At 40.9% G+C, this 25,844-nt stretch overlaps 1 protein-coding gene across 1 annotated transcript in view; it reads left to right on the top strand.

Moving 5' to 3' along the window:
* Positions 1–218: 218 nt before the first annotated feature.
* PGM5 (phosphoglucomutase 5) overlaps positions 219–25,844 on the top strand; it is a 78,227-nt gene continuing 52,601 nt past the window's right edge. The window contains exons 1-6 of the mRNA XM_005488281.4: positions 219–606; positions 6,944–7,106; positions 9,697–9,843; positions 13,856–13,981; positions 15,923–16,113; positions 17,030–17,184. Coding sequence (XP_005488338.1) covers positions 346–606; positions 6,944–7,106; positions 9,697–9,843; positions 13,856–13,981; positions 15,923–16,113; positions 17,030–17,184 — 1,043 coding nt within the window. The 5' untranslated portion in view covers positions 219–345. The remainder of the gene's footprint in view (positions 607–6,943; positions 7,107–9,696; positions 9,844–13,855; positions 13,982–15,922; positions 16,114–17,029; positions 17,185–25,844) is intronic.

Genomic DNA, 25,844 nt, shown 5'->3' with positions numbered 1-25,844 from the left:
GCGCTGACAGACCGTGATCCCCCCGAGCAAGTGTGCAGCGCTGGCTCGCCCGCTCCTCGCTGCCTCCAGTTACATCGCTGGCAGGAGCCCGCGGCTCTCGGCTTCGCTTTCCAGGGTTATTTTTGGCCGGGGCCGCCGCATGCTGATGGCAGCGAGCCCCGGGCGCCTTGCCGGGCGGCGCGGCGCCGGCGGGGCCCCCGGCGGGGCGGGCGGGGAAGGGGCGGCGAGGCCCCCGAGCCCGCCCCGGCTCCCCCGCCGCGCCGGGGCCGCCCGGGAGCGCCTCTGGGCTCCGCACGGCCGGCTCGGCAGCGTGCGCCGCGGCCGCCGCTGGCCAGCGCAGCCGCCATGGAGCGGACCCCCATCCCCGTGCTCACCGTGCAGACGACGCCCTACGAGGACCAGCGCCCCACGGGCGGAGGGGGCCTGCGGCGGCCCACTGCGCTCTTCGAGGGCCAGCGCAACTACTTGCCCAACTTCGTGCAGAGCCTCCTCTCCTCCGTGGACCTCCGCGACCGGCAGGGCTGCACCATGGTGGTGGGCAGCGACGGCAGGTACTTCAGCAAGACCGCCATCGAGATCGTCGTTCAGATGGCCGCGGCCAACGGGGTAAGCTGTGCCCTCGCCGTTCCCGCCGCCCCGCGGGTGCCCCTGCTCTCCCCGTCCCTGGCAGCGGCCCCCGCGCCCTGCCCGCCGGTGCCATCTCCCGGAGAGCGCCCGGCGCACGGATAAAGCCGGAGGAGCCGCCGGTGCCGGCCAGCCCCGCACCTGCCCCGTCCGGCGGCCCCGGGACCGGCGCCGGCTCCATCGGCGGGGTGGCAACCGCTGGAGACTGCCGGCCGTGCCCTGCGGTTTCGCCCCTTATCTTAGAAGGGGGAAGGCATGGGAGCTGAAAAATAGGGGCAATCTGCAGGAGAAAGTGTAGCAAAGTTAAGACTAAGTACGCGGGAAGCAAAGGTATCGAACAAGCACCTGCTGCTCAGGATATTTTAGAGGAAAATGGTACTGTTGAAGGAAGAGGAATTCAGCATTTTACCCGCAACCTTAGGAAAAGAACAGTTCTCTCCACTTGGTCACTTGCAAACAAATTATAAAATTCTGGAGGACACCGGTGGGAGAAACCCCTGTCAGAGGGGATACAAATTTTTTGGTGCAGTTTTGAATGTAGGAAAGAACCCAGGTAGAGAACTTTTGTCTTTTGCTAGAAGAAGAGAGAACTTATCTCTTCTGCGCATGTGGAGAAGAGATATTTCTGTATATACACATTCATGTGTGGATGTGTATAGACAGAAAGCTGGAAACTCTACATAATCCAGTTGAAACTGCTATCTCTCGCTATGATGCCTAGACTGATCGTCTAGGTTTGGCAGAAGAAGGAGTGATATAATTCTGTAGGGTTTTTTTTAATAGGGATTTTTTTATTCAAAAGGCATTCCTTTCAAAAGTTCTTTCAATTTTGAAATTAATCTCCATATGTGCTTGAATTTTCCCTGCTGATTTGCTGTCACATACAAGACCAACCAGCCTTGTATGAATAATGAGCATTTTAAATTTACTTCAAAAGTATGTTCTCAACATGGTGATAATATCAAGCAGATGTTCAGTGATGCCTAAAGATTTCAGAGACTGTGTTACATACTGTCTACCTAGTGCAAAATCACTGTTATATATAGGGACTTGTGAGAGGCCAGGGTTTATGTGGCCCGGGGTGTGGGAGGGCTCTGTGGGGACACTTGTAAGTGGGGACAGTGGTGAGACCAGCACAGCGATTCCATCTGCATTGTCAGGGGACGGAGCGTGCAGGCAGTGAGTGCAGGGCAGAGGAGTGGACTGGTGTGTGGGGAGTTGCAAGGAAGGTGGGAAGCGCATGGAGGAGTGCAGCTCCCTAGCCCCATTGCCCTTGTGGCCCGGTGGAGACAGTCTCATGGATGGAATTGCACCTGTTGGCCCGGTGGGGTAAGGTGCAGCAACAGCTGAAGCAAGAGCTGCCCTGCAGAGGCTGAGGGCCTCACATGCTGGTAGGAACTACAGGAATGGGTTTCAGTGGCCACAAGAACTGAGGTGCTGAAGAAATTTAGGATTTAGAGGAGCAGGGTCTTCTCATCCAAGTTATGCTGACTAATTTTTCCTGTCAGCCTGCCTCCTTCCTACTGCTTCTGTCACATTCCTCATCTTGCTGGAATATCTTTCTGACCTCAGGAAATTTCCAGTTTGACATGATTCTGACATCTTGCTGTAATAATGCTATTTCCCCTTTCTTAGTTACTGCAAGTTTCTCAGAAACACAGTTTCTGCCTAGTGCTTTCTGAAGCCAAACCCCTAACACTTCTGCTCACAGTTCTCACAAATACCTGAATTCATGTATGATTCTCTTGCTAATGACACAGTCCTCAGAAATTCAGCAGCCTAGCTGGTAGGGAGCTATTGAAAAGGCTTCCCATTTCCATGTTCTAATGCTCTGTTCCCTCTTTAATGTCTTCACCCTGGTCATCTTCACCTCTCTTTCTCTCAAGTACAATGTAAATGCGTAAGTTTTCACATTTACTTCATTAGTACTAGTTGTATGTTTTATTTTTTGGCTGTTAAGATACACCTGCTGGGAAAATATCTAAATCTCCTTGATAGCATTATTTAGTGCTGTGCTATATAAATAGGGGCAGAGGAAGAGACTCATGTGAGCAAAGATCTGTCCCTTTGGATGAGGTTAATATCATGAGAAAGCATGTAGCTGGTATCACAGGGAAAGAAGTGAATTGATGTAGGCTGGATCAAATGAAACGTGGGGAAGGCTTGAAAGGTGCAATGAAAATGTTCAGCTGCTCTGAGTGCCAGCAGTGCTGATAAACTGAACTTTAATCTCCTTGCTGGAAGACACATACTGAGAGCCATGGCTAGTTGTGCTGGCTGAGTACAAAAATAAAGGCGATTTTCTATTATCATCTGTAAATGGATTGCCCTTTAGAGTTGCTAGGTTCCTCTTGTTCTAACTTGGTGACTCATCCCACATTCCCCCTGTGCTAACAGCCTAGCACGGCTGGCATGGGCTCCAGTACAAGGAATGAGATGAGGTCCCCTGCTCAGTCAGCTGCCAGGGCTTGGCCTGCCTTCTGCTCCTCCTCGGTGCTGCTGGCTCATGCCCTCCAGCTGCAGGCTGCAGGTGCATGCACCACTGCTGCAGCCTGCACAGCTGCAGGCTGGCCCCTGCTCTGCAGCTGCCAGCAGCACATGTGCCACCAACTGCTGATCAGAGCTGAGCGTGAGCAGCCAGGGCTGTCCCTCAGTGGGCACACAGCTGGGATGGTAGCAAACACTGCTGGGTAAGGGATGCATGTCATGGGAAGGTGGGGGACTGTGAGGAAGGGCAGACAGAGGCCCTGTACCATTCTGGGTTGCAACAATCAGTTTGACAAAGTAGAGGTGGTAGGAGAGTATTTGAGGGTCTGTTTCCCTTTTCACCTGTGTCGTGCCAGTAGCAGTGCAATACAATTCCTCTATGTATTATTAGACGTAAATATTCCATTAGACCAACTGGATGGGGTGTCTGATTTTTAATGGAAGGTTTAGCGTATGTTTAAACAAGAAGCTGTTATTTGTGACTCTCAGTGGTGGATCAGAAGGCAGTGCCATTACTCTGAATGTGGAAAGTCATGACAACGTGCTAGAGAAACTGCAGGGTATCTCACAGAAGTGTGAGATGGCAGAGTTGAGTTTTCTGATTGTCTCCTATGTAATACCACGTTAGTTTTATTTTCCATGGCCTTTCATGCAAATCTTCCCTCCCTCCCTGGGTCTGTGTGATATTTATTTGCTTCTACACTGAGTGTGGTGTTCATGTACCTGAATTTTACTATAGTATCCTAAAGATACTAGTAAAATACAGAAAGGCACAGCCCGAAGGATGTAGTGTACTTGCTTCATGTTTGTTGAAGTAAAATTGGCTGAGGCATGTGAGAGATTACTGGGAAAAATAATTTAAAAAAACATTAAGTGACTCCATAGTAATCAGCCGAATTGTCTGAAAAGGCACAGCTGCAAGTGGTAATATTGCATAGAAATGTTCCTGTAAAGTACCTGTTAGGGTACTTTATTCTTTCAGCTGTAACTGTTTGCTGAGAATCTTTGTTTCTGCTGTTGTTACTAAAGTACAGGAACAAAATAGAATGTGGCATAGGGATGCAGTAATAGAAGAGATATTACATGCCTGTGATCTTGTAGCCATGCAAGTTTTTGAATTCCAGAGATAATCTTTCCATGCTATGAAATTGTCCAAGATTTTCAGAAGGATATTACTGGAACTTTAATTGTGACCCAGTATGTGCGTACAGTTTGGTAACCATTTTAGCTCAGATTGTGAGAAGTCTGTAAAAACAGGTATTAATTAAATTAATTAAAGAAATAATTTAATGCTAGTTTAGCATTTGATTCAAAATGAAGAGTTTCTGAGAAGATGACTTTGTGCATTCCTGCCACCAAAATTAAAACAACAAAGGAAGATGGATAGCACATTTATACCTTTAAGGTCTGCACTGTCCTGAGGGAGTTTTGTAGAAGCACTGATGGCCTTAATAAAAGGTGAAACTTTATAGTAGTCCCTGCAGATAAAATACTATTGTATCATTTATGTAATTTGATTGGTAGGATCCTTAATTTAGAATGCTAAATACTGCAATATTTCTATAGTACAGAAATTAGCATAATAAATATTTCAAACTAGTATAGAAATAGTAGCCTCACGACAAGTGCTTAAGGCAAATCAAATTACTCATATTTATATTAATATTTGGCATCCAGAAAAATGGGAAAACTGGTTTGTGCGACATCTGCTGAATGGGAAGAAATGAAATATAGCAGAAATAGTCCTAGGTAATTTGTGCATTTTGAATAATTTAAGGATTCTACTAAGTTTTAAAAATACAGTTATGTTTATGAGGACAAAAGCTTAAAACTCACTACTTTAGATTTAGAAATATCAAAACCATGTTTGTGACAAGCCTGTATGCAAGTGTAAATATGGTTATATTTGAATGCCTCCAGACAGATTCAGATTGTTGTTTTCAAGCATTTTGTAAAACATTATTGCTGTCATATTCCTTTTGTTTACTCATACACAATACTGTTTTAAGAGCTGGCAACCCTTTCTGACAGCTGTATTTGGAAGATTGAGTCATTGCTCTAGCTTTCTACATGCTTCATAGTTTAAAAAAAGGGAGGAACAATATTCCAAACAAACAATTTCAAGGTTTTTTAAATAATATTTTTCTTTTCACAGTAATATTTTGTTTGTTTCTTAACATATGAGCTATCCTGTTTTCTAGCAACATTCCATAGCTTCAGAATTATCTGCAAAAACTCTGAAAAGAGAAGCAGGTAGACAAACAATTATTCTTTCATCAGAGCATGAGGTAGAAATCTCAGAAGAGTGCATTTTCTGCACATCTTTTTAAAATTCAAAAGCAGATCCTGTGGTTCTTACTGAAAGAGAAATGGTTAGACATAGTTTGTGATTGGTGAGAATTATCAAAAAAGTACTTTATGGTAGAAGTTGATAATTTCTTTGTAGTCCTAATTTTTGAAATCAAAATACTGTACAAAACCATCCTAAATAATAATCTCCTAATCCTTTGCTCTTCTGAAATAATTTGAACCCACACTTTTAAGGTCCTCTTGTGAGTGCCCAGAAGAAGGTCATCTGTATACGAAGGAAGAGCTCCATATGGACAGGAGGCAGGTAGTGACACCTCCTGTGCTGTTGCTTTGCTGAACAGACTGTGGAGCTGTCAAATCTCCTTCAAATTAGAGAATGAACTCTGAAGTTCAGTTCCCAGTCTGCTTTCAGATGGGGAGTGGAAGGGATTTGATGTTCCACCTTTCCCTCTGCCGACCCTAACAGCCCTGCCCCTTCCCAAACTATTGCTCAGTAGTGGTGGTGGTGATGGGGGTTTATTTGATTTTTTAAAAATATTGATGTTATTAAGAAAGTCCAGACTTCAACAATATCCTTTCAAACTCCTTGTGCAGCTGCCTCAATTCTCATCTGTAACACTTAACCTCTCCTTCTACCCTTGCTTTTTTGCATCTTCCTTTTGCGTTCCCCAGAAATTGGAACTCTCTTGCATTTCTTGTAAATACATTTCTTGTTGGCTCCTGGATTATTTATGTTAAACTGAAACTGTAGTATCTGCGTAGGGGATGAAGGCATGGTTTTGAAATTGGAACCTTGCAGTGGAACTGCATATAATACCAAGCACATTGAGTCAGTGTTTAATAACACTGCCTGAAAGGTTTTTTTTTTATTTTAAGAATGGTGGGAACTTCCCCTGCTCAGCTGTGCCCTGGGAAACTATTCATTTGGAATAGCCAAAGAGCCACTGATAGCTGAAGGAGGAGCAATGCTTTCTGTGGGACAGGACATCCAAGGCTGTCATGCAATAGAAGTGTAACTACAAGATTCTGTAGGTCCTAATGCGGAGTGGTACTTGTGATTACACGGAAAGGCTGCTCTGTGAAAGGCAATTTGCTTTCTATTCTCTTTCTGTTAAAGTCCCAGCCCTGCAAATGCATCCATGGGTTCAGCCCTAAACTGTACTAATATCTGAGAGGATTTGCTGACTTGTGGGGTTACCTGGAAGTAACCCTACTTGGTTAGCAGGATGATAGCCTAGTGTTGTGCTTGGGAGCTTTGCAAATCCTTGTCACTGCTGTTTGCTTGCTGTACTGTCACATCCAGGCCCCTGGGGTTAAATGTGCCAGGTTACAGTATTTTTTGTCAGTGCTCCAGGTTAGCATGCAAGCAACTCATGGATATTTCTCTGCAAAAGAGTATGTTCTGTACCAAGACTTTACCATTTCTATCCTGTATATATATTCCTATTGTGTGTGTGTTTATATACTAATTTTCAAAAATTTAGTACTTCTCAGACTACTTTGGCTTGTTTTTCCCATGTAGATTGGCAGATTGGTTATTGGACAGAATGGGATCTTATCCACACCTGCTGTTTCATGTATCATCCGAAAGATCAAAGCCGCTGGTGGAATTATCCTAACAGCTAGCCACAGTCCTGGGGGACCTGGAGGAGAATTTGGAGTCAAGTTTGAAGTTTCCAACGGAGGTATGGTTTTTTTTTAAAAAAAGAGACTACAACATCGCATCTTGGTGTCCTGGAAATGGCTTGTGAGGATGACTAACTGTCTGTAATTATGTGGTTTTTATTTACTCTCTTAAAACTGTGAAAGATGTAGGCATCTCTTTTTCTTTAAATAATATAAGTGTATTTGTGTACATGGGTCTGAAAAATAAGCATTAAGTGTTCATTGAAGCCTTTGGAGTTGCTGTAAGATTTCTATAAATAACTTGCTGTCTGGTTTTTGCAGTCATTTATGTAGGCATCCAGATTACTGTAACGATTCTGATCCTTTTATAAAGATGCCTATGAGGGCGTTCTGTTTTCTTCATATTTCTGTGTTGCTCGTGTTGGCATTTACTTTAAAGCGTGTAATTTCAGAAGTACTGTAAGCAGTGTGACTCATTGTCTTGTGTGGAAGAAAGCACACGAGAAACTTCTTACGTTTTCCCAGGCAGTAACTTATCCAGGTAGGGAGTTGTACCATTTTACCACTGCAATTCCACCAATGAATAAGGGAATTTTTGTGTATAGCTGAAGTCTTGTTTTCCGAAATTGACAGCTAACACATTATGTTGTTACGGGTTCTAATTTACCTGTATATGTTATAGGTTCTGTATGGTTTACATTATAGATTTGTGTACACTTATGTAATATTCTGTGAGGTTGCTGACACCTTGTATATCACACATGTAGAGTGCTTTCCATCTGAAAAAAAAAATGAACTGAGAGTGCTTAAATAATGTTTCTTTCCCTATTTTGAAGGTGGGAGAACTTGAGATGGGGGGCTTTCTCCTTTCTCTCTTGTGTAACTGAAAAATATGCAGGGTTAAATGAGTGTGATTTTATAAACAGAATAGGCTTGAATCCCAGAGGGATTACAGGGACTATGTCAGGTCAGCCAGTAGGAAAGCCAGGGTCACAGCACACATATACCAGAGCTGAACCATTAGATGAATTAGCACTCTATGAATTTTAAAACACCACATGCATCTAAAATCTGCTTGATAAATGGGTAACAGTTGGAGTCTAGTGTGCTTTGCCTTAAAGAGAATTCAAAAAGACTAGTAAGCTTCATGTATGAAACAGTCCTCAAACACACGTCACAAGGTTTAATTATTTATGTTAATCAGCTGGGCCATAATGAAAAGTAGTTGGTTTAAGTTCCAGCTGAGAAAATGTGAGTTAAGTATTAGGCAAGGTGTTTGGACTTGAAGACAGTGTTTAAGCACAGCAACAAGCTCCTAGGGAAGGTTATTGCTGCTCTGTATTCTTGCTCAGTCTATTTTGCAGATCCAGGTCAAGCAGAAATGGCTTGTCTCTGTAGCTGTAGAAGAGAATGTAGAGTGACCTGTGGGATCTCCTTAGCTGGAAATATCAGTAGACAATACATCCATCTATCAAGGAAGATCTGTAGCTAATGACATCCTCACCCTTTGGATGGGTTTGGATTAGATAAGTAATATTCAATTTTGGAAGCTAAATGAATGGAGACAAGTAAGAAGTCATTTTGGAAGCTAAATGAAGAGTATAGTGGCTGGTTTTTATTGTAGTGATTTGGGCCATCTGGTGCACTGCATCTGAGATGGAAGACACTACTTTACATGGCAATGCACTGCATATAGCAGCATTGCTAGACAAATGGAAAGTTCGTACTGAAAAAGCCTTCAAAGACATTTTGGATGAGGAGAGAGAGCACAACAGAGGGAATAAAACATAAAATTTTTAGAGTAGAAGTGTAGCTTTAATATAAGCTGTGCAGGGTCAGATAAGCCGGAAAGGGACTTGCTGCAATTCATACTCAGTTGCAGCTCGGACTCAACCTTTTCACTGCATATGGCATAGTTCATCTAGTAATTTTCACACCAAGCCAGCAGCTTTAATTTAGTTGACAGTAAATCTTTGAAAATAAAGCCATCTTTCAGGCTGTAGCAATCAAAGTAACTCAAAAGATGTGTTTTCTGTTTCTGAATGACATAACCAATCCAGGTCGTAATTGCTAATTGTTAAGCAATTAAGGCATTTTGAATTTCAACAAAGATAAGTTTCATTCAGGTAGTGGAGGAAAACTGTAACACAGCACCACTGTTAAATGGATAAGATTTCTAAAAGCGGTATTTTTTTCTAATGAAATAATGTGGAACTCCAAGCTATCTGATCTTCACAGGTGTGCATTTGCAGAAAGTCTATGAAACACCAGAACGTGCTGCTGAAGAGCAGGCTTTCCTTTGATAGCTATGTTGAGTTTCCTTGCAGAGTGAGAGAAGGCAGTCCTTGACCAATAAGTCCAAACAAATAGGACTGTGGTTACCTCATCTTTCTTGCCCCTGGATAACTTACTCTATGTCAATCAAAATGTTGTGAGTAATGCAGTGTATTTCCATGTTTTATTTTTTTGAAAAATGTTTTGAACGTGTGTTGTAGGGAAAGAACAGACTTTATTTACTGCAGTACTTTGTTTTTTTTTATTCCACAGTAACTCAAATATATTCAGAAAAATGTTTGCTATAGCACTCATTTTTAAAATAGGAAATCTTCATTTAAAAGAAATGACCCATCACATTATTTTCTGTTGTAGGACCTGCTCCAGATATAGTTTCAGAAAAAATCTATCAAATCAGCAAAACCTTGGAGGAATATGCAATTTGTCCTGATCTCAGAGTGGATTTATCACGCCTAGGAAGACAAGAATTTGATCTGGAGAACAAATTCAAACCTTTCCGAGGTATCCATGTGTGCTTTTACTCATGCTAAATCCATTGAGTCTAAATATTAGTACTACTGCAGAATTATAATGGGTAATTATATAAGCAGAACTTCAGTTCTTCGAGATACCTTACTAAAAGTTACCAAAATAAGAGACAGTATAGAATCACAAAATGTTTGTGGTGGAAAGTACCTTCAGAATCATCTTGTTCCAACTGTGCTGTCATGGGCAGGGAGACCTTTCATTAGACCAGGCAGGTTGCTCAGAGTCCCATCCAACCTTGCCTTGAACACTTCCAGGTATGGGGCGTCCATCAGCTTCTTTGGGCAACCTCTTCAAGTACATCACAACCCTCACAATAAAGAATTTTTTCCTAAAGTCTAATCTAAATCCCTTCTCCTTCACTTTAAAACCCTTCCCCCTTGTCATAACATGGTTTGCCTGTTTCAAAATTCTCAGCTGCCTTTTCGATACTGGAAGGCAGCTGTAAGTCTCTTCAGAACCTCTCCATGCTGAACAATCCCAGATCTCTCAGCCCGTCCTATTAGGAGTGGTTCTCCATCCCTCTGATCATCTTTGTGGCACTCCCTTGGGCTTGCTCCAACAGGTCCATGTCTTTCTGGTACTGAGAACCCCAGAGCTGATGCAGCCCTGCAGGTGGGGTCTCAGCAGAGCAGAGCAGAGGGGCAGAATCCCCTCCCTGCCCTGTGCCCACCCTGCTCTGGATGCAGCCCAGGACACGTGTGGCTCTCTGGGCTGTGGGTCATGCCCAGCTTTTCATTCCCAAGAACCCTCAAGTCCTTCTCTGTAGGGCTGCTCTTGGTGAGTTCTTCTGCCAGTCTGTGCCTGTGTCTGGAACTGCCCTGACCCAGGTGCAGCAGTTCCTGCTTGGACTTGTGCAACCTCAGGAGATTCTCACAAATCCTCTTCTCAAACTTGTTCCCTTCCTTCTCCGGTTGTGTCAGCTGCGCCGCTCAGCTTTGTCATCTGCAAACCTGCTGAAGGATCACTCAATGTCACTGCTGATGTCATTGGTGAAGATATTGAAGGGTACTGACTGGTCCCAAGACCAAGAGCCTTAAGGGAACCCACTCCTCACTGGTCTCCACCTGGACATAGAGTCATTGACCACAACAATCTGGCTGTGTCCACCCAGCAAACTGCTTTTCCATTGAATAGTCCATCCATCAGATCAGATGTCTCTGCAATTCAGAGATATTGGATGTGATGCCATGTGGTACAGTGTCAAAAACCTTTAAGAAGGCTAGATAGATGACGCTGGTCTATCATGTATCATCTGAAAGATCAAAGCAGCTGCTGGAAGTATTCTAACAGCTAGCCACAGTCCCGGGAAACCTGGAGGAGAGATTGCAGTGAAGTTTGAGGTTGCCAATAGGAGTAGAGTTTGGGTTTTTTTAATAAAGCAAAAGGTCTCATCAAGAGACTCCCCATGTCAGGTGGCCAACCACAGAGCCCTATGTTGATCTGCTTCTTGATTTTCACCCACAGGGTCTCAGTCTGTTCATGGCTGTTTATCAGAGGCAGCTCTTGACAATCTGACCCTTCTATAACATTGAGCACAACACCTCCCACCCCTCCTGTCTGTCTGAAAAGACCCAGCCTGTCTCTTCTGAAAGGCTTGCAGCCCTCAGCTGCAGTGCTCCAGTCATGAACCTCATGTCCCATGTTTCTGTGATTGCAGTTAGATCGTAGTTTTCTAAATGCACCATGGTTTCCAGCTCCTTTTGCTTGTCTCCAATGCTGTGTGCATTTACAGGTAAGCATTATGTTTATTTTGCATTTCAGGACTCTGAGTTACAGACTTTTAAGTGCATCAGGCCTCCTCTTTCAGCCAAATATCTTTGCTAAATGTATGCTTGCTAGTATAAACACAAACCTTTTTGGTCTAGGAATGGTTTCCTTATTGAAGACTAATTGATAAAAGAGTAAGTGAGACTCTCAGTTTATTCATTTTTGTTCACTCTTTCTGAAAAGTTATGGGATTTCTACATCCAGCGACTCCAAATGTAAAGGGATTGCTTAAGCACGTGTTTAATTTTAGGCATAGTGAATACTTTCATGCTTACAATTGATTTCAAATTATTTAACAAAGCTGTTTTCTTGAAGGAGTCAAAAACAAATTTAGGGGTCCTGATAAGTATTTCAAAATTAGTGTATATTTCATATATTTCAAATACTGTAAAACTCTGTGCAGCCTCAAGAACTTTCTGCATTCCTGATGCTCTAAAATTAAAGCCATTTTGTTTTTCACCCAAACTTCAAATTTTGAGACAATTTACATTTTGAGAAATAAAATTTTTCATTTAAAAAAAAGACTTCAAATTTGGATTTCACTGGGGTATTTTATTTTATTGTAAAGAACATGTTTGGCTTTTTTAGGCAAACAAAAAGAGACACTCCTCTCCCCCAAATATGTATAAAAGTGCATACAAATATTTGCAGATTTTCTGTATGTTTTTCTAAGAAAAAAAAATCATTTTCCAATCACATCTTCTAAAAATACATCAACCTGAGATAGTAGAGCTATCAGGGAACTCTACTGAAGCAATGCAATTGGCATATAAGTGCATGAAAAAATACAGTTTACACAGATTTCAGTGCAGATTGAAGGTGCAGAAAGAATGAAAATAATAGAAAAATTAATTCAAGATACTCTCTTATGCATTTGAAACTTCTGCTTTTTCATCAGTTGTATGAACTAACTTCTGTGAATCAAGGCTACAAGAATCCAGCCCTCTGTGAATCAAGAGGTGCTGGAACAACGGAGGTTTGGCCAGAGTTAAAATAATTTTTAGACTTTAATCCTTCATGTGCTTTATATTCACATGTGTGAGCAGCTCCACCAGAGTTGCCACATTTGTTCAGTTGTGTAAAGCTTAGGGCCTACTAAAATGCTGTAAGGAGCAGGGCATAGAAGACCAATAATATAGTCCTGGTAAGTGTTTAAAACTTTCAGCATATAGCATAGAATTGACTCTTTTTCAAGTAGGTTTCACAGATAATTTTTCAGCCTTGAGAACCTTTTTTTGTTTCTTCAAGCATATTGTCACAATCTATTATAAGTGTTTTTCTCAGGCTCAAAAAATGTTTCTCATTTTCATGTTACTCTAAATAAGAGCATTAGTGTGAGAGGTCAGTGTTTCTGTGCAAAATTGAATGAGATTCTAAGTAATAATTTAACTTATAAGTAAGATATTTCAAGATACTAATTTAACCAGATGAAAAGACATTCGTATAACATATGCTTTTAAATTTAATCAGGAAAAGTAATTAACTCCAAGATGACTGAGAAGCATGGCTTTTGACAGTTGTTTGGTTGCTACTTTCATTATGACAGACTTATTTTCATTAATTCATTTTTGTTTAATGTTTTACATCCAACTAGAAAAACTGTAGTGCTCTCCTTTTACGAATTTAAATTTCAAGTTATCAAGAACTTAGCAAAAACATCAATGAGCCGTTGCTTTCCTAAATCAATATGAGATCTACAATGCAAAACTATAGTTTGTTATCCACCTACAACAAACTGAACACAGGTATTCCTGGTGCCAGAATTTAGAAAATAGATTGCATGTCTCTCTTGAAGGAATCATGCAGATAGGTACTTCTATCAGGTAGAAGTTGAGTGGTGTCAACTTGCCGTGAACATCCTTTTCCTCTGAAAATAAACCTATTTAGCTTGCAAAGTTTTTCAGTGGTTTAATGAACGATCTGTTAAGAGTTTACTTTGATGTAAGGTACACTCGTGAATGTCTTCAGTGAAATAGGAGCTGTCAACTTACATTATCTCTAGAGTCTTTTGGCAGGCAAAACGATCTTTTCAAGGCTTAAAGCTTGATAATAGCCACACTGAAGGCAGAGGGAGCCTTAGACTCTTCCTCTTTTCAAAGCAAAGCTGTGTGATGTGAGATTGTGTGGCCTGATTTTAGTTCTGTTGGGTGGAAGAGATCTGGAAGAAATAACTTCACTTGGGTGAACTGTAGTCACCTTTTTGGTGTGATTTTTCTAGTGGAAATTGTGGATTCCGTGGAAATCTACCTCAATCTCCTTCGAAGTATTTTTGACTTCAGTGCCATCAGAAATTTGCTGACTGGACCCAATCAGATTAAAATAAGGATTGATGCCATGAATGGAGGTATGGACTTAAGTGCTATTGGGACAGAATTTCAGTAGGTACACTGAAATAACTTCCCAATAAAAGTTGTATACTGCAATGGTTTCCCAATAACATACAGCATATAAATGTTGGACTTTTATGTAATAGAAGCTAAGGGTAATAAGGAAGGATTTGAACCTTATACTAACAACAAAGGCAGTCTTAGTTACGGGTTATATTTCTTACCAAGCAAAGAGATTTATCTTACTTGATAAATAAGTAAGGACATATGTGTCCAATAAAAGTTTTCTTTCTGCATTGGAAACAAGCAGGGTGAGGTAATCTTGCCGTGACAGGGTGATGAAGTGTCCAGTGACTGAGGAGGTTACAAGGCAGTCTCTACTAAGAGGAAATTATAAATGGTATAAAACTAGTAAAGTCTGAATAAATAAATTAAAGAGTTAGCTCTGTCTCACTAATGCTAAAAGTGAGCAAATTTCGGAGTACTGCAGACAAGTTGAAAGTGTCATAGAAGACAGCAAAGGGATCAATGATGTACTGGTAGTAAAAAATTATAAGCTGTATCACTTGGGGAAACACAAACCAGGATAAGATCTATTTTAGGCTACATTATGAATATATAAATAAGGATTGCTGCAGATAATGAGTTGAAGGATAGGAGCGTGAGTAAGACTGTTCAGCATTATCTTATGGAAAACAGATTATGTCAAGCAAACCAGGTTTCATTCTTTAATGGTATTACAAAAACAGACCCATAAAAGGAGCTGGACCGACTTAGAAAACTTCTGTAAAGCATTTTATCTAGAACAGTGTGATAGTTCTGAACACCCAGTTTTGCCAGACTGTGTCAAAAAGGCAGATGCTGTCCTTTAGCAGTGCAGAGGGAGCAGTGAGGAAGGCACTGCCCCTTGTCGTGTACTATACTGGAGAGATGTTACTAAAATTCCTTGGAGCTCTCATGTTCAGAATTTTTACATGTTGTAAAAAGATGCATAGTCTGTTTAGGGTTAGAAAAACTGATGCATCACAAACATTTTAAAGGACTTAGCTTGTTTACTTTATTTGCAAGGTGGCACAGAATTGGCTTTATGACCTTGCATTTTGGTGGAGAGATGGGTATCTACAATTTAAAGTACAGGTAGATTAATTGTATACAAGTGGAATGTATTTTTATGGCTGTAGATTAACATCTACATTTTCATGGAGAGAGGTTTCACTCACACAGTTTTATCTCAGGTCTCTGCTGCTCCAATTAGCAAGATTTAGGAGTAAGGTGGTAGAAAGGGAGAGCAGTCACCCATGCATTTTTAGCCTCTGAGTGACCTGTTCACACCTGGATCAGGGATGCAGAGTGCTCAGGTAGTGACCTTTCAGTCACCAAATGCAGGTAATAATTATGGTATGTAACAGCATGAGGCTGTAGTTGGTCATATCTTTAACAAAACAAAGAAGTATTTTGGAGTTAGTTTCGAGAAAATTTTAATTTATTCTCTGCATGGTGGAAACTAAAATGTAGTAAAATTCTTTAGTGGACAAATCTATTGCAATTTTCACATGAATTGGAATCTTAAGATAGGTGTATTTCCCATAGGTATTCACCTAGTGTTAACTTTCCTTGCTATTATGTGTTATTTAAACACATAGAATAGTGGGTTTTTATTATTTATTTTAGTGAGAAAACCTCCTTTATGTGAATGATAATTTCTTTACTTAAAAAAACCTCTGTGTCTTTCACCATTTTGATGTTCACGTTGAATTGATTATTTTCGTACTGATTAGTTATTTACTTTGAGGACAATCACATATTCCTCGGTGAAATAATACTTTGGGGGTTGTTGCAAGGACAGATGCATAGAATTGCTAAAATTATATTTTGTATGCAGTGTCCACAGTGCTGTAAAAAATCTGAATGTCAAGCATATGCTTTTGTGATTGCATGGCAGATTTCTGTTTTCACAGTTATGGGACCCTATGTGAGAAGAATCTTGTGTGATGAATTGGGAGCTCCTGCAAATTCTGCCATCAACTGTATTCCACTGGAGGATTTTGGTGGACAGCCTCCTGATCCAAATTTAACATATGCAACTGCCTTGCTGGAGGCTATGAAAGGTGGCGAGTATGGATTTGGAGCAGCTTTTGATGCTGATGGAGTAAGTATTTAGATCTGTCCTGAGGTTCCACCGTAGTTGTTATTTTGTCTGGGGTCAGATATGGGATGTGTAAGTATAATTTATCTGGTTTTCAGTAACCCATTGAAGCTGAAAGTGGTATTACTTTTAGGTACAGATGGTAACATTTGCAACCCATAAATCAGACACATGTTGTAATTTTTCTCTGCAAATGACTGAAAATCAAGCAGAATTTGAAGGCAGGATGAGAATTATTTGAGTATCAGGCTGGTTTTGTCTTGTGCTGGTGTAACACTTTTTTCCTTGGTTAGGAGCATGCAGCATATAGATTATACAGACTTGTCACAGTAAACAGTAATAACATTAAGTCCTTTTTGGTTAGCATCATGAATTAAGGGCTTTTTAGCTAAACAAAGCACTTTTTAGCTAAACAAATCACTGAGTGATAACCTCTGTTTATTTTAATTTTTTAATGTTGCATTGTCACCATAATAAAAAGCAATGTATTACAAAATAACTTTCTGCCCTGACAAGGTGGGAGAAAGATTAAAAGGTTCTGAAGAACAAAAGCTGTTTTCAATTCTCAGTAAACACAAAACACTCTCCTACTCCCATAATAGTGTGTGCCATTGGCAAAAAGATTCTCCTACACAAGCATTCTCTTGGCGGAAACAGAGCTGCTGAAGTGACACGTAGGAGGCAGAAGCTAGAAGTTGATCTGGAGCTTTGATTTGCAAGGCAGGAGGGCGTGATGGTGTGGTAGTGAGATTATAAACATGCCAGGATGATTCCACTAAATTTTTCTGCCCAGACAGATATGTGAATTACCCAAAGGCTGCACTTTTTCTCTCTACCTCCAGTGGATCTAGGAAAAGAAATGAAGTGTCCTCAATACATGGAATTTAGGATGCTATTTTAAATTTGTTTTCTTCTCCAGGACCGCTACATGATCCTTGGCCAAAATGGTTTCTTTGTTAATGCATCAGATTCGCTGGCTATAATTGCTGCCCATCTGTCTTGCATTCCCTACTTTTGTCAGATGGGTGTCCGAGGATTTGGCAGGAGCATGCCTACCAGCACAGCTCTGGACAAGTAAGATGAAATATTTATTTGTATCACCTTGTCATTATATTAGTTATCTCTACTTTTTATTACATAGAAATTCCAAAATTGTGAAGTCTTTTGATAAGAGCTTCAAATTTTCCCAGTCTTTATGTGCTTTATTTTTTAAACTGGTTTTGACAAGATTTTGGTTGTCAAAACCTAGACTAATTTTTCCTATTTTTACTTGCAATAAAAGAGTTTAATTCAGTTTAGAGAGGAAGTAAATTGGTAAATCTCATGTACCAATATTTCACTCTATTCTCCCGTAAAACTTTATTTTTCTTTATTAGTAAATAATGGTTTACAGCCTAATCTGGCAGACCTTTTTATGAAAGTTGTGGAATTTTAAAAAAGATGAAGTAATAATTCAATACAAAAAAATCAAAACTCTCCTTAGACTGAGGAAATATGAGCATCTTGTGTTAGCAGCTGAATTTTGAAGAAGTTTCATCCAGGCCTGAGTTTACTGTAAATATCAAGACAAGATGGTTTCTTTTATTGCATTAATATATTCTGTTTGGAAAAGCTTTGGCTAAATCAATTGTGTCTCAATTCATCTGGCTGCATAGCTTTACTATGACAAGAGTGATCCGCTGCTTCCCTTAAGTGTGTCTTATCAGGAAATAGTAATTTTAAAGCGAAAGGTAGGTTGTGTGGAAAGGTTGATTGCTGTATCTACTGTTTGCCTATTCAGGAAGTTTTGAGGTGTTACTAAATTCAGAGCTTGCAGCTTCCTCTAATGATTGACAGAGTCTTTGGGGATATATTCTTTACTTGTGGGTAGATGGTCTAGTTTAAGGAGATACTGTTAGGTCAGTATTTGGTGTGTTTTGTTTATTCTGTTCAGCAGTCAAAAAATCTCCTTATTGTTATATTGAAATATGATATAAGTAGAATTCATTTCGTATGTTAACACCATATCTGCATTTCTGTAAGAGCTGAAGAAACAGTGACATTTAAACATGTTTTTCTGTCTGCTTTCCATAAAGTTTGATAAATATGTCAGAAAGCATGAACTCAAGTCCCCATCAATGCTCTGTGACCGTTTGAATTATATTCTTTGCAATGTTTACTTGACCTTCTGGCACAAAGATTGTTTCATGGTGATTACTGCCTTATTTAGTTTTGTGGAACTAAGCCTGATTATTAAATAAAACTGAGCAACTGATAATGATGGAAGGATTTAAGTATTTTCCCTTCCATTCTTACAAATATTTATTGTTATGAAGTTTTTAGTCTGTATCCAGGACACTTAATTAATTTATTTTTTTATTTTGCTTTGTGGTTCTTCTTGTTTTCTTGAAGACTTAGGAGCTCCATGTTGTCATGTAGTTCAGTGTAGACCGTGCAGTTTTCACAGAGATCATGTGGTTCCAAAGCCCCTGCCATGGGCAGGGATGCCTTCGGCTGGTTGTGCAACTCAGGCAGTGTGGCTGGAGCACTGTGGCTGGTAAGGACTGAGGCAAAGCTGCCACTGACTTCCTCAGCCTTCTCCATGTCCTCAGTAACCAGGTCTCCTGTTTCTTTCTGGAAAGAGTCCACATTTTCCTAGTCTTCCTTTAATCACCAGTGTACCTATAGAAACTATTCTTGTTGCTTTTAACATCCCTGGCCGGATTTAATTCTGTCAGGGTTTTAGCTTTCCTAGCATTATCTCCAGCTATTTGGACAATTAATCTGTATTCCTCACAGGCTACCTGCCCCTGCTTCTACCCTCTCTAGGCTTTCTTCTTGTGTTTAAGTTTGTCCAGGAACAACTTGTTCACTCACACAGGCTTCCTGGTGTTTTCGCATTACTTCCTCTTCATTGGGATGCATCTCTGTCAAGCCTGTAGGAGGTGATCCTTGAATGTTTCCCAGCTTTCTTAGGCCCTTCTTTCCTCCTGGGCTTTGTCCCATGGCACTCTATCGAGCAGATCCTTGAAGAGGATCTGCTCTTCTGAAGTCCAGGCTAGTGGGCTTGCTGTGTGCTCTCCTCCCTGCCCTGAGGATCTTGCATTTCATGGTCAGTGCACTTCACGTTCCACACCAGCTCCTTGTTGTGGTGAGATCATTAGGATGTCTCCTTGTGAGCTCCCCTGTCACTTGGAGGAAAAAAAATAAATTCATCCATGCACTCTAGGAACTCCTGGATTGCAAATGCCCTTCTGTGTTGTCCGTTCAGCAGATACCAGGGTGATTGAAAGCCCCCATGAGCACCAGGGCCTGTGAAGGTGAGGCTGCTCCTGTCTGTTTGTAGAGGCCTTTATCCATTTGGTCTGCCTGGTCAGGTGGCCTGTGGCAGACCGTCAGGCTGTAATGTCTCCAGTTACTGCTCTCCCTTTAATCCTGTCCCCTAAACTCTCAGTAGGTCCTTATCTGTCCCTGGGTGGGTGGGTGTGGGCTGCCTGCATGGATTAGAACAGTCTAAGAAGTATCACACACGCCTGGAACTTCCTTGGAGGTCACTGAGCTTTGGCCTGCTTGGTAATAAGCATGGCTCTCCTCTGGGAGAACTGGATCAATTCCTGCCCACTTGGCTTCTGTCTTCGGAGGTCATAGAGATCTTTCCTGAAGTGTATGCTAGACAGCAAATGAAAACTGCCTCTTTGTATGGTGTGTCCATATTGTGTGGCCACAGTTTAGCCTGGAACTGGAACTTTTCCTTAGCTCTATTAAAGAAAAATTATGCACATTAACTTAGGGATTTGGCTGTTCCTTTTCCACTTGTGTGCGTGATGTGTTGCTTAAGACTTTTTCAAAGGGCATTATTAAACTTAAAAAGAAGGAAGCAATAATCGAAAAGACTCTAAATGTTGCTTAGAAATATGGCATTAACAAATGGAGCAGTGAATTACAAGAGAATTCACTCAAAATACTTAACCAGTGTTGCTTGTATTTGCTTGAAGTGACTGCTGGAATATACTGGTATGGACTGTAGGGAGAGGATAACCCTTGACAGGAAACATCTGCTTTAATATGCTCCAACATCAACAGGATTGTGGCAGTATGTCTCCAGACTTCAATTCTCTGGCAATATGTACTCATAGGCTGGTTTTCTTTTTGTTTTGGGAACCTGTATTCCCTGTTCAAAAAACTATTCTTGTTTCATATCTTTGTATTCTGATTTATCTGATGCCTGCATAACAGGAAAGGAAATGAAATACTGAGATGTTAGCTAACAGTGTACAAAATGAGAATCACAAGGGTGAATAAAAATTGTTTCTGCAGGAAATAAGAAGTTGGGTGTGTGTATAAAAAGCAGTCAAGATGGTACTAGAGAAAAAGGTTTCTAAGAGAATACTGTATTCTTAGACTAGAATCTGATAGGTTGTTTCTACGGCAAGGTTCTTTCAACAGCATGTAAGTGCTTTCATTACACTTGGCCTGGGCGAGGCTAAGCACCTTACTGTGCTGTACCCTGCCACTTTACATCTGGGAGCCTGTCTCCTAATGCAACTTCCACACATCAGTGTTCTGTCTGCTGATTGTCTTTGTTGTCTGATCATCTAGAGACAGCTTCTGAGGGGGGCTGTGGTGACAATAAGTGTTCTGGCTTGTTTACCTCCTGTTGACATGGAGGGCAGAGATGCTATGAGCTCTAACCAATCTGCCTTAAGGAGGCTGCCCCTGATAGCAAGTAACGTTGCGGTTTAGAGTGTGGTCCATTTTCTCTGAAGCAGGCCAAGAAGCTTTGCTTATGTCATAGAAACATTTAGGTTGGAAAAGACCAATAAGATCATGAAGTCCAACCCACCCTCCCTCCCTCCCTCCCTCCTTCTTGTTCTTACATCTTTGATTTCTTCTTTCTCTAAACACTGCCTTTATTTTCATCTATCTCGTGCTCTCTCTTACCTTTCACATTTCCATATTTTCCCCCGTTCCTCTTATCCCACTTCCTTCCCATTCAGTGTCTCCTTTTTCTTCAAATATGTACCTCAGGCCACAACACACCACATCCCACTTGTGCCTTCGTCATTATTTGCTTGAATTCTTAACATGCAAATCCTGCATGGTTTTTTTGGTCTGTCTTTTCTTGTGCATTTCTTCTATGTTGTCAGTAATCTGAAAAATTGTGTGCCAGAAGCAGTATAGGTACTTTCTATTTCTTTTTTCCTACATGGACACCCTTTACTATTGAGTTTAAGGGATTTTTTCAACATAAAGGCTTCTCCATGTCATAAATATGTCTTTCTGCATGGTTCATACTGCCTTCACTTTGTGACTGTGCTTTGTTCAAGTTTTGCCAGCCATAACCTTCCTCCTTTTATCTTTCTTCAGCATGATAATTCAGTCTCACTCCCTCTTTTCTGAAATAGGCTCACTGTGAATTTTTTAAGACACCTCTGTCAAACTAAGTGCATGTCACATATAAGCAGTTTTTAAATTAGATAAAGCAGAAGGACAATTTGTGTTCTGGAATGCTGCAGAAGGACAACTGCATAAAACCTTCATGAATGTAATTTAACATGTTTGAAGTGTAATATAAAGTTGGGGACCACTGTGATTGGAAGGTGTTTAGGATTTGTAACTTCTAGAGTAACACTGTGATATTAAAAATGTCCATATAAATCCTTTGTATACTTGTATATATAGTAAAATGATAGGTTTTTTTCTGTAACAGCTTTCAGATATGTTCTACAGCTAAATGTTTTATTTGCACAGATACGACATGTTTGAGAAGACTTGTGGAGGAAAAACCAGCTATCATTACAAGGCACTGATGTTCTTTCTTTAGCTGTGCCTCTTGGTCTGATTTCTACAATGTTCTTGTAATCTAGCTGCTATCCTTTTGTCACTGAAGGTTTTTTAAGCAGTGGAGGTGATTTATCATTGCAGACATTTTCAAAGATATCCTTAGGGAGTTGTCTTGGTCTTTGGTTTTTTTTTGATGGTGGATTTGTTATGCTTTACTGTAGTGTTGCATATTTGACTGTTGCAAACCCACCATATGCTTGACCATCCAGTGTTTCATTATCCTAGCCCACACTGGTCCAAACATGCTGTAGTCATGACAGGCTACATTTTAAATATGTATGGGGTAAATGTTTATTCTCAACACTGTACAGGACAATGGCAGTTGGATACTCAAATGCTTTTTCAGTGAAAGATAAAAATGAGCATATGATCTATTGCATATTCTTGACATTTACAGGAGAGAATGAATCTTGTGTTTTTCAGTGGCTGCTCGTGAAGAAAAGGACAGAAAACATGTTGGTGTCCCGTCCTGTGAAATATCAGTAGAATATTGATATGGCAATCCCATGGCTTTTACTTGGCACACAACTTAGCTTTAGGGTCTGAGAGGGATTCCATGCCCAGGTCTGGGCCTGAAGGCAGCTGTTCCCTGTTGGGAATGGCAGGCTGCAGAGCATCCTGACACAACACACAGCTCTTACTTTTACACAAAGGTAGCTTGATTCTGGCCTGTGCATGGACTGGACTGCTATAGCTGCTTAGCTTAAAATGAGCAGGTTCATTGGTTGTGCAATGTGAAGCTTGCAGGACTGAATACATAAAGGCGATTTGAAAGCTTTCTTCATGTAAGAGAAAATATGAGTTGAAAACTATGCAGTGCTCTGTTTCCAGCTTAATCTTTGGCTGAGAGTGAAGTCAGTTTGTCAGCCAGACTTAGAGAGATAAAGATTTGGTGCTTGGTGAGAAATAAATATGTTTTGTAACCTTGATTGACTTCTATTTAGAAGTATGTGTATTTGTAGTTCTCACAAACAGACTTTTGTCTAAGCTTAATCTGCTGCATTTGAAAAACTACCTGAGAAAAAGAAATGTTTTGCAAAATGCCTGGAGCAACACTTGTAGTGTGCAATAGATTGATGGCAGGTAACACAAAGTCACATATTCTTAGTGCCACGTGTCTAATATCTCAGAAAATACACAGCTATGAATAAACAGCAGGAATTCCTACAAATCTCCTGGTAAAAAGTCCAAAAGTGTTTTAATTAAAACAATCTGAGGAATTTTGTATCCAGTGAGTTACAGAAGATTTTGTGACTACTTAAAAGTTAAAGACCCCTTTTCTTTCAGGTTTTATGCAATCTTATTATATGCTTCAACTTAGAAAGGCTCTTTGGTATATCAGCATGTCTGAACATGTTTTGTTTTGCCCAGGCTGGAAAGCACAGCTGGTATCAACCCAAGAGCAGCCTCTCCCATCAAAGGATTTTAATGTCAATGGTTGACCTTCATGGAGAATGCTTCCTGCTGATTTAAAAGAAAATTTCTCTGGCTCAGAATTTCAAAACAGTGTGTTTAAAATTCTGCTTCTAGGGTGTATTAAAGTATAATCTTCTTAGGTTGTTTAGAAATTAAGGGGACAGTAAATTGTTGTTTACATCCTGTGTGTTTTGAAGGTCACTGTGAGACTGGCAGGGCCAGGGAACTTAAAATTGTTTGAAGAAGATTGAGAGTCCTGTTAGACCAGATCTTATTTTAAGTAATAATCAATTGAATTATTGTATTGATTTTGAAGGAGAAGAAACATTGTCTCCTGTTTCCTTTTGTGGCGGAAAGTCTTTCCAACATCAACAATTCTTTGATTCTGTAGTAACTGTCTATACCTGTGGCATACTATACTTTCTTCATCTTTCTGTATTTTTTCTATGAGCACTGTCATGTACTTGTCTACTTTTTTCCTTTCCCTTCCCAGACAAGTCCTACAACCAAAAAGAGCACTTATTAATTTTCAGTCTTTAAAATATACAGAACAGTTTGCGAGAGAGCAAAGGAAAACTAGTGTGAGTTTGGCAATCCCAATCTAAATGGCATCATTAGGGAGCTACTAGAATAAATAGTATGTAACCAAACCGATTGCCTGGCTGATAAAATGATGGAATCTGTTGATGGTGTTAAGATGGTAGATGTCATTTACTGCCATTTTAGCAGTCCCATGTTATTTCTGTATCCAGGAACTTTATGTTTCAATGGGTGGAGATCTAGGTTGGTAAAAGTCTGGTTTGATGCTCAGACTCACAGGCAATTGGTTAATGAAATGGTAAAAAGTGGGGTACTGCAGAGGTCTGTTCTGTGACCTATGCACGTATTTGTCAGTGGTCTGAAGGGGGAGATGGAGAACACTCAAACCCAGTTTGTAGATGACACCAAATTGTGCGGTGCCTGTTGATGTGCTGGAGAGCAGAGCCAGCAGTCATGGAATTGTTAAAGTTGGAAGAGACCTACAAGAGCATCCAGTCCAATCACTCACCTGGCACTGCCTGCCACTGTTGCCACTAAACCCACCTCCAGATCTAGATGCCTCTTGAACATACACAGGGATATTGACTCCACCACTTCCATGGGCAACCTATTTCAGTGCCTGACCACTATAACAATGAAAAATTTTTTCTGGTATCTAATCTGAATATCCCCTTTCTAGCTTAAGGCCATTTCCTTTGTCCTCTCACTGTAGCCACAGTAGAAGAGACCAACCCCCACCAAATAACAACCTCCTTGAAGAGAAATTGTAGAGAGTTTCCCCTGACCCTCTTTTTCTATACACTAAACAAATGCAGATGCCTCAGAAATTCCTTATATTACATGTTTACTAGATCTTACTAGATCCGTCATGAACCTTGTTGCCCTTCTCTGGACATATTCCAGAACCTCCAAGTCCTTTTTGAAGTGAATGACATAAAAATTGACATAGTACGCAGCTACAGCCTCACCAGGAGTAATACAGGAGGATGATGGCTGCCCTGGCCCTGCTGGCTGCACTGTTCTTGATACAGTCAGGGGAACCTGGACGACTGGCAGGAGTGGATGGCAAAGGCCTAATGAAATTCAGCAATGACAAACCATGCCCTCAGGTAGGCAGAGCCCTGCCATGATGCAGAGTGCAGCAGAGGAACTGAGCAGCAGCTCTGCAGAGACAGGCCAGCATCCTGGGGGATATTTGTCTGAGAAGCTGTGTGCTCTGGAATCAGAAGAGGCCGGTGACATCCTGGGCCATGTGAATAACGTAGTGGTGCAAAGGGTGGAGAAAGTTATTATTCCCTTCTTATCATGTCTGAAACCACTCCCAGATTTTGCTTTTTGTTTGGTTTGAGGTCCTCACTATAGGAAAAACATCAGTAAAGTGGAGTGAGTTCAGCGTAGGATCACCAGCAGACATGGGGGCTGGAGCACAGGCCCTGAGAGGAGAGGCTGGGAGCTCTGTTCAGCCTGGAGAAGGATGGCTTCTCTGGTGGGACCTAACAACAGCTGCCCGTACCTACAGAGAGTGCCTGTTGAGAGCCACTGCCTGGAGCCAGGCACTTCCCAGCTGTGCATGGTGGAAGTACAGGGGGCAAAGAAATTTGAAAGAAGCAAGTTTTATATTCAGGATGTTGGACTAGAGACATTCCGTGGTCACTTCCAATCTAAGTTATAGTACTGTGTCCTTATAAAGAGACCTTTGCAGGAAAGTCCTTACACCACCAAGATTGTTGAGCCTTCCTGCACCTTTGCACTCTTGTAGTTACTATGTAGCAGCAAGGTAATTTATAGAAAAAAATTATGTTGTCTTATATTATTTTTTTAATTTTCTTCACAATCAAGGAATTGTCAGTCTAGAGAAATTGCATTGTTTCTGTCCTGATCATTTTCCAAGCTATCCTGCTGTCTCAGAATGAGAGGGTGGAAGTAGTATTATAGTACTCAGGAGGTGAAGAAGC

The sequence above is a fragment of the Zonotrichia albicollis genome, chromosome Z (assembly GCF_047830755.1).
Source record: "Zonotrichia albicollis isolate bZonAlb1 chromosome Z, bZonAlb1.hap1, whole genome shotgun sequence".
NCBI lineage: Eukaryota > Metazoa > Chordata > Aves > Passeriformes > Passerellidae > Zonotrichia > Zonotrichia albicollis.
This window is presented reverse-complemented; position numbering and strand designations above follow the sequence as displayed.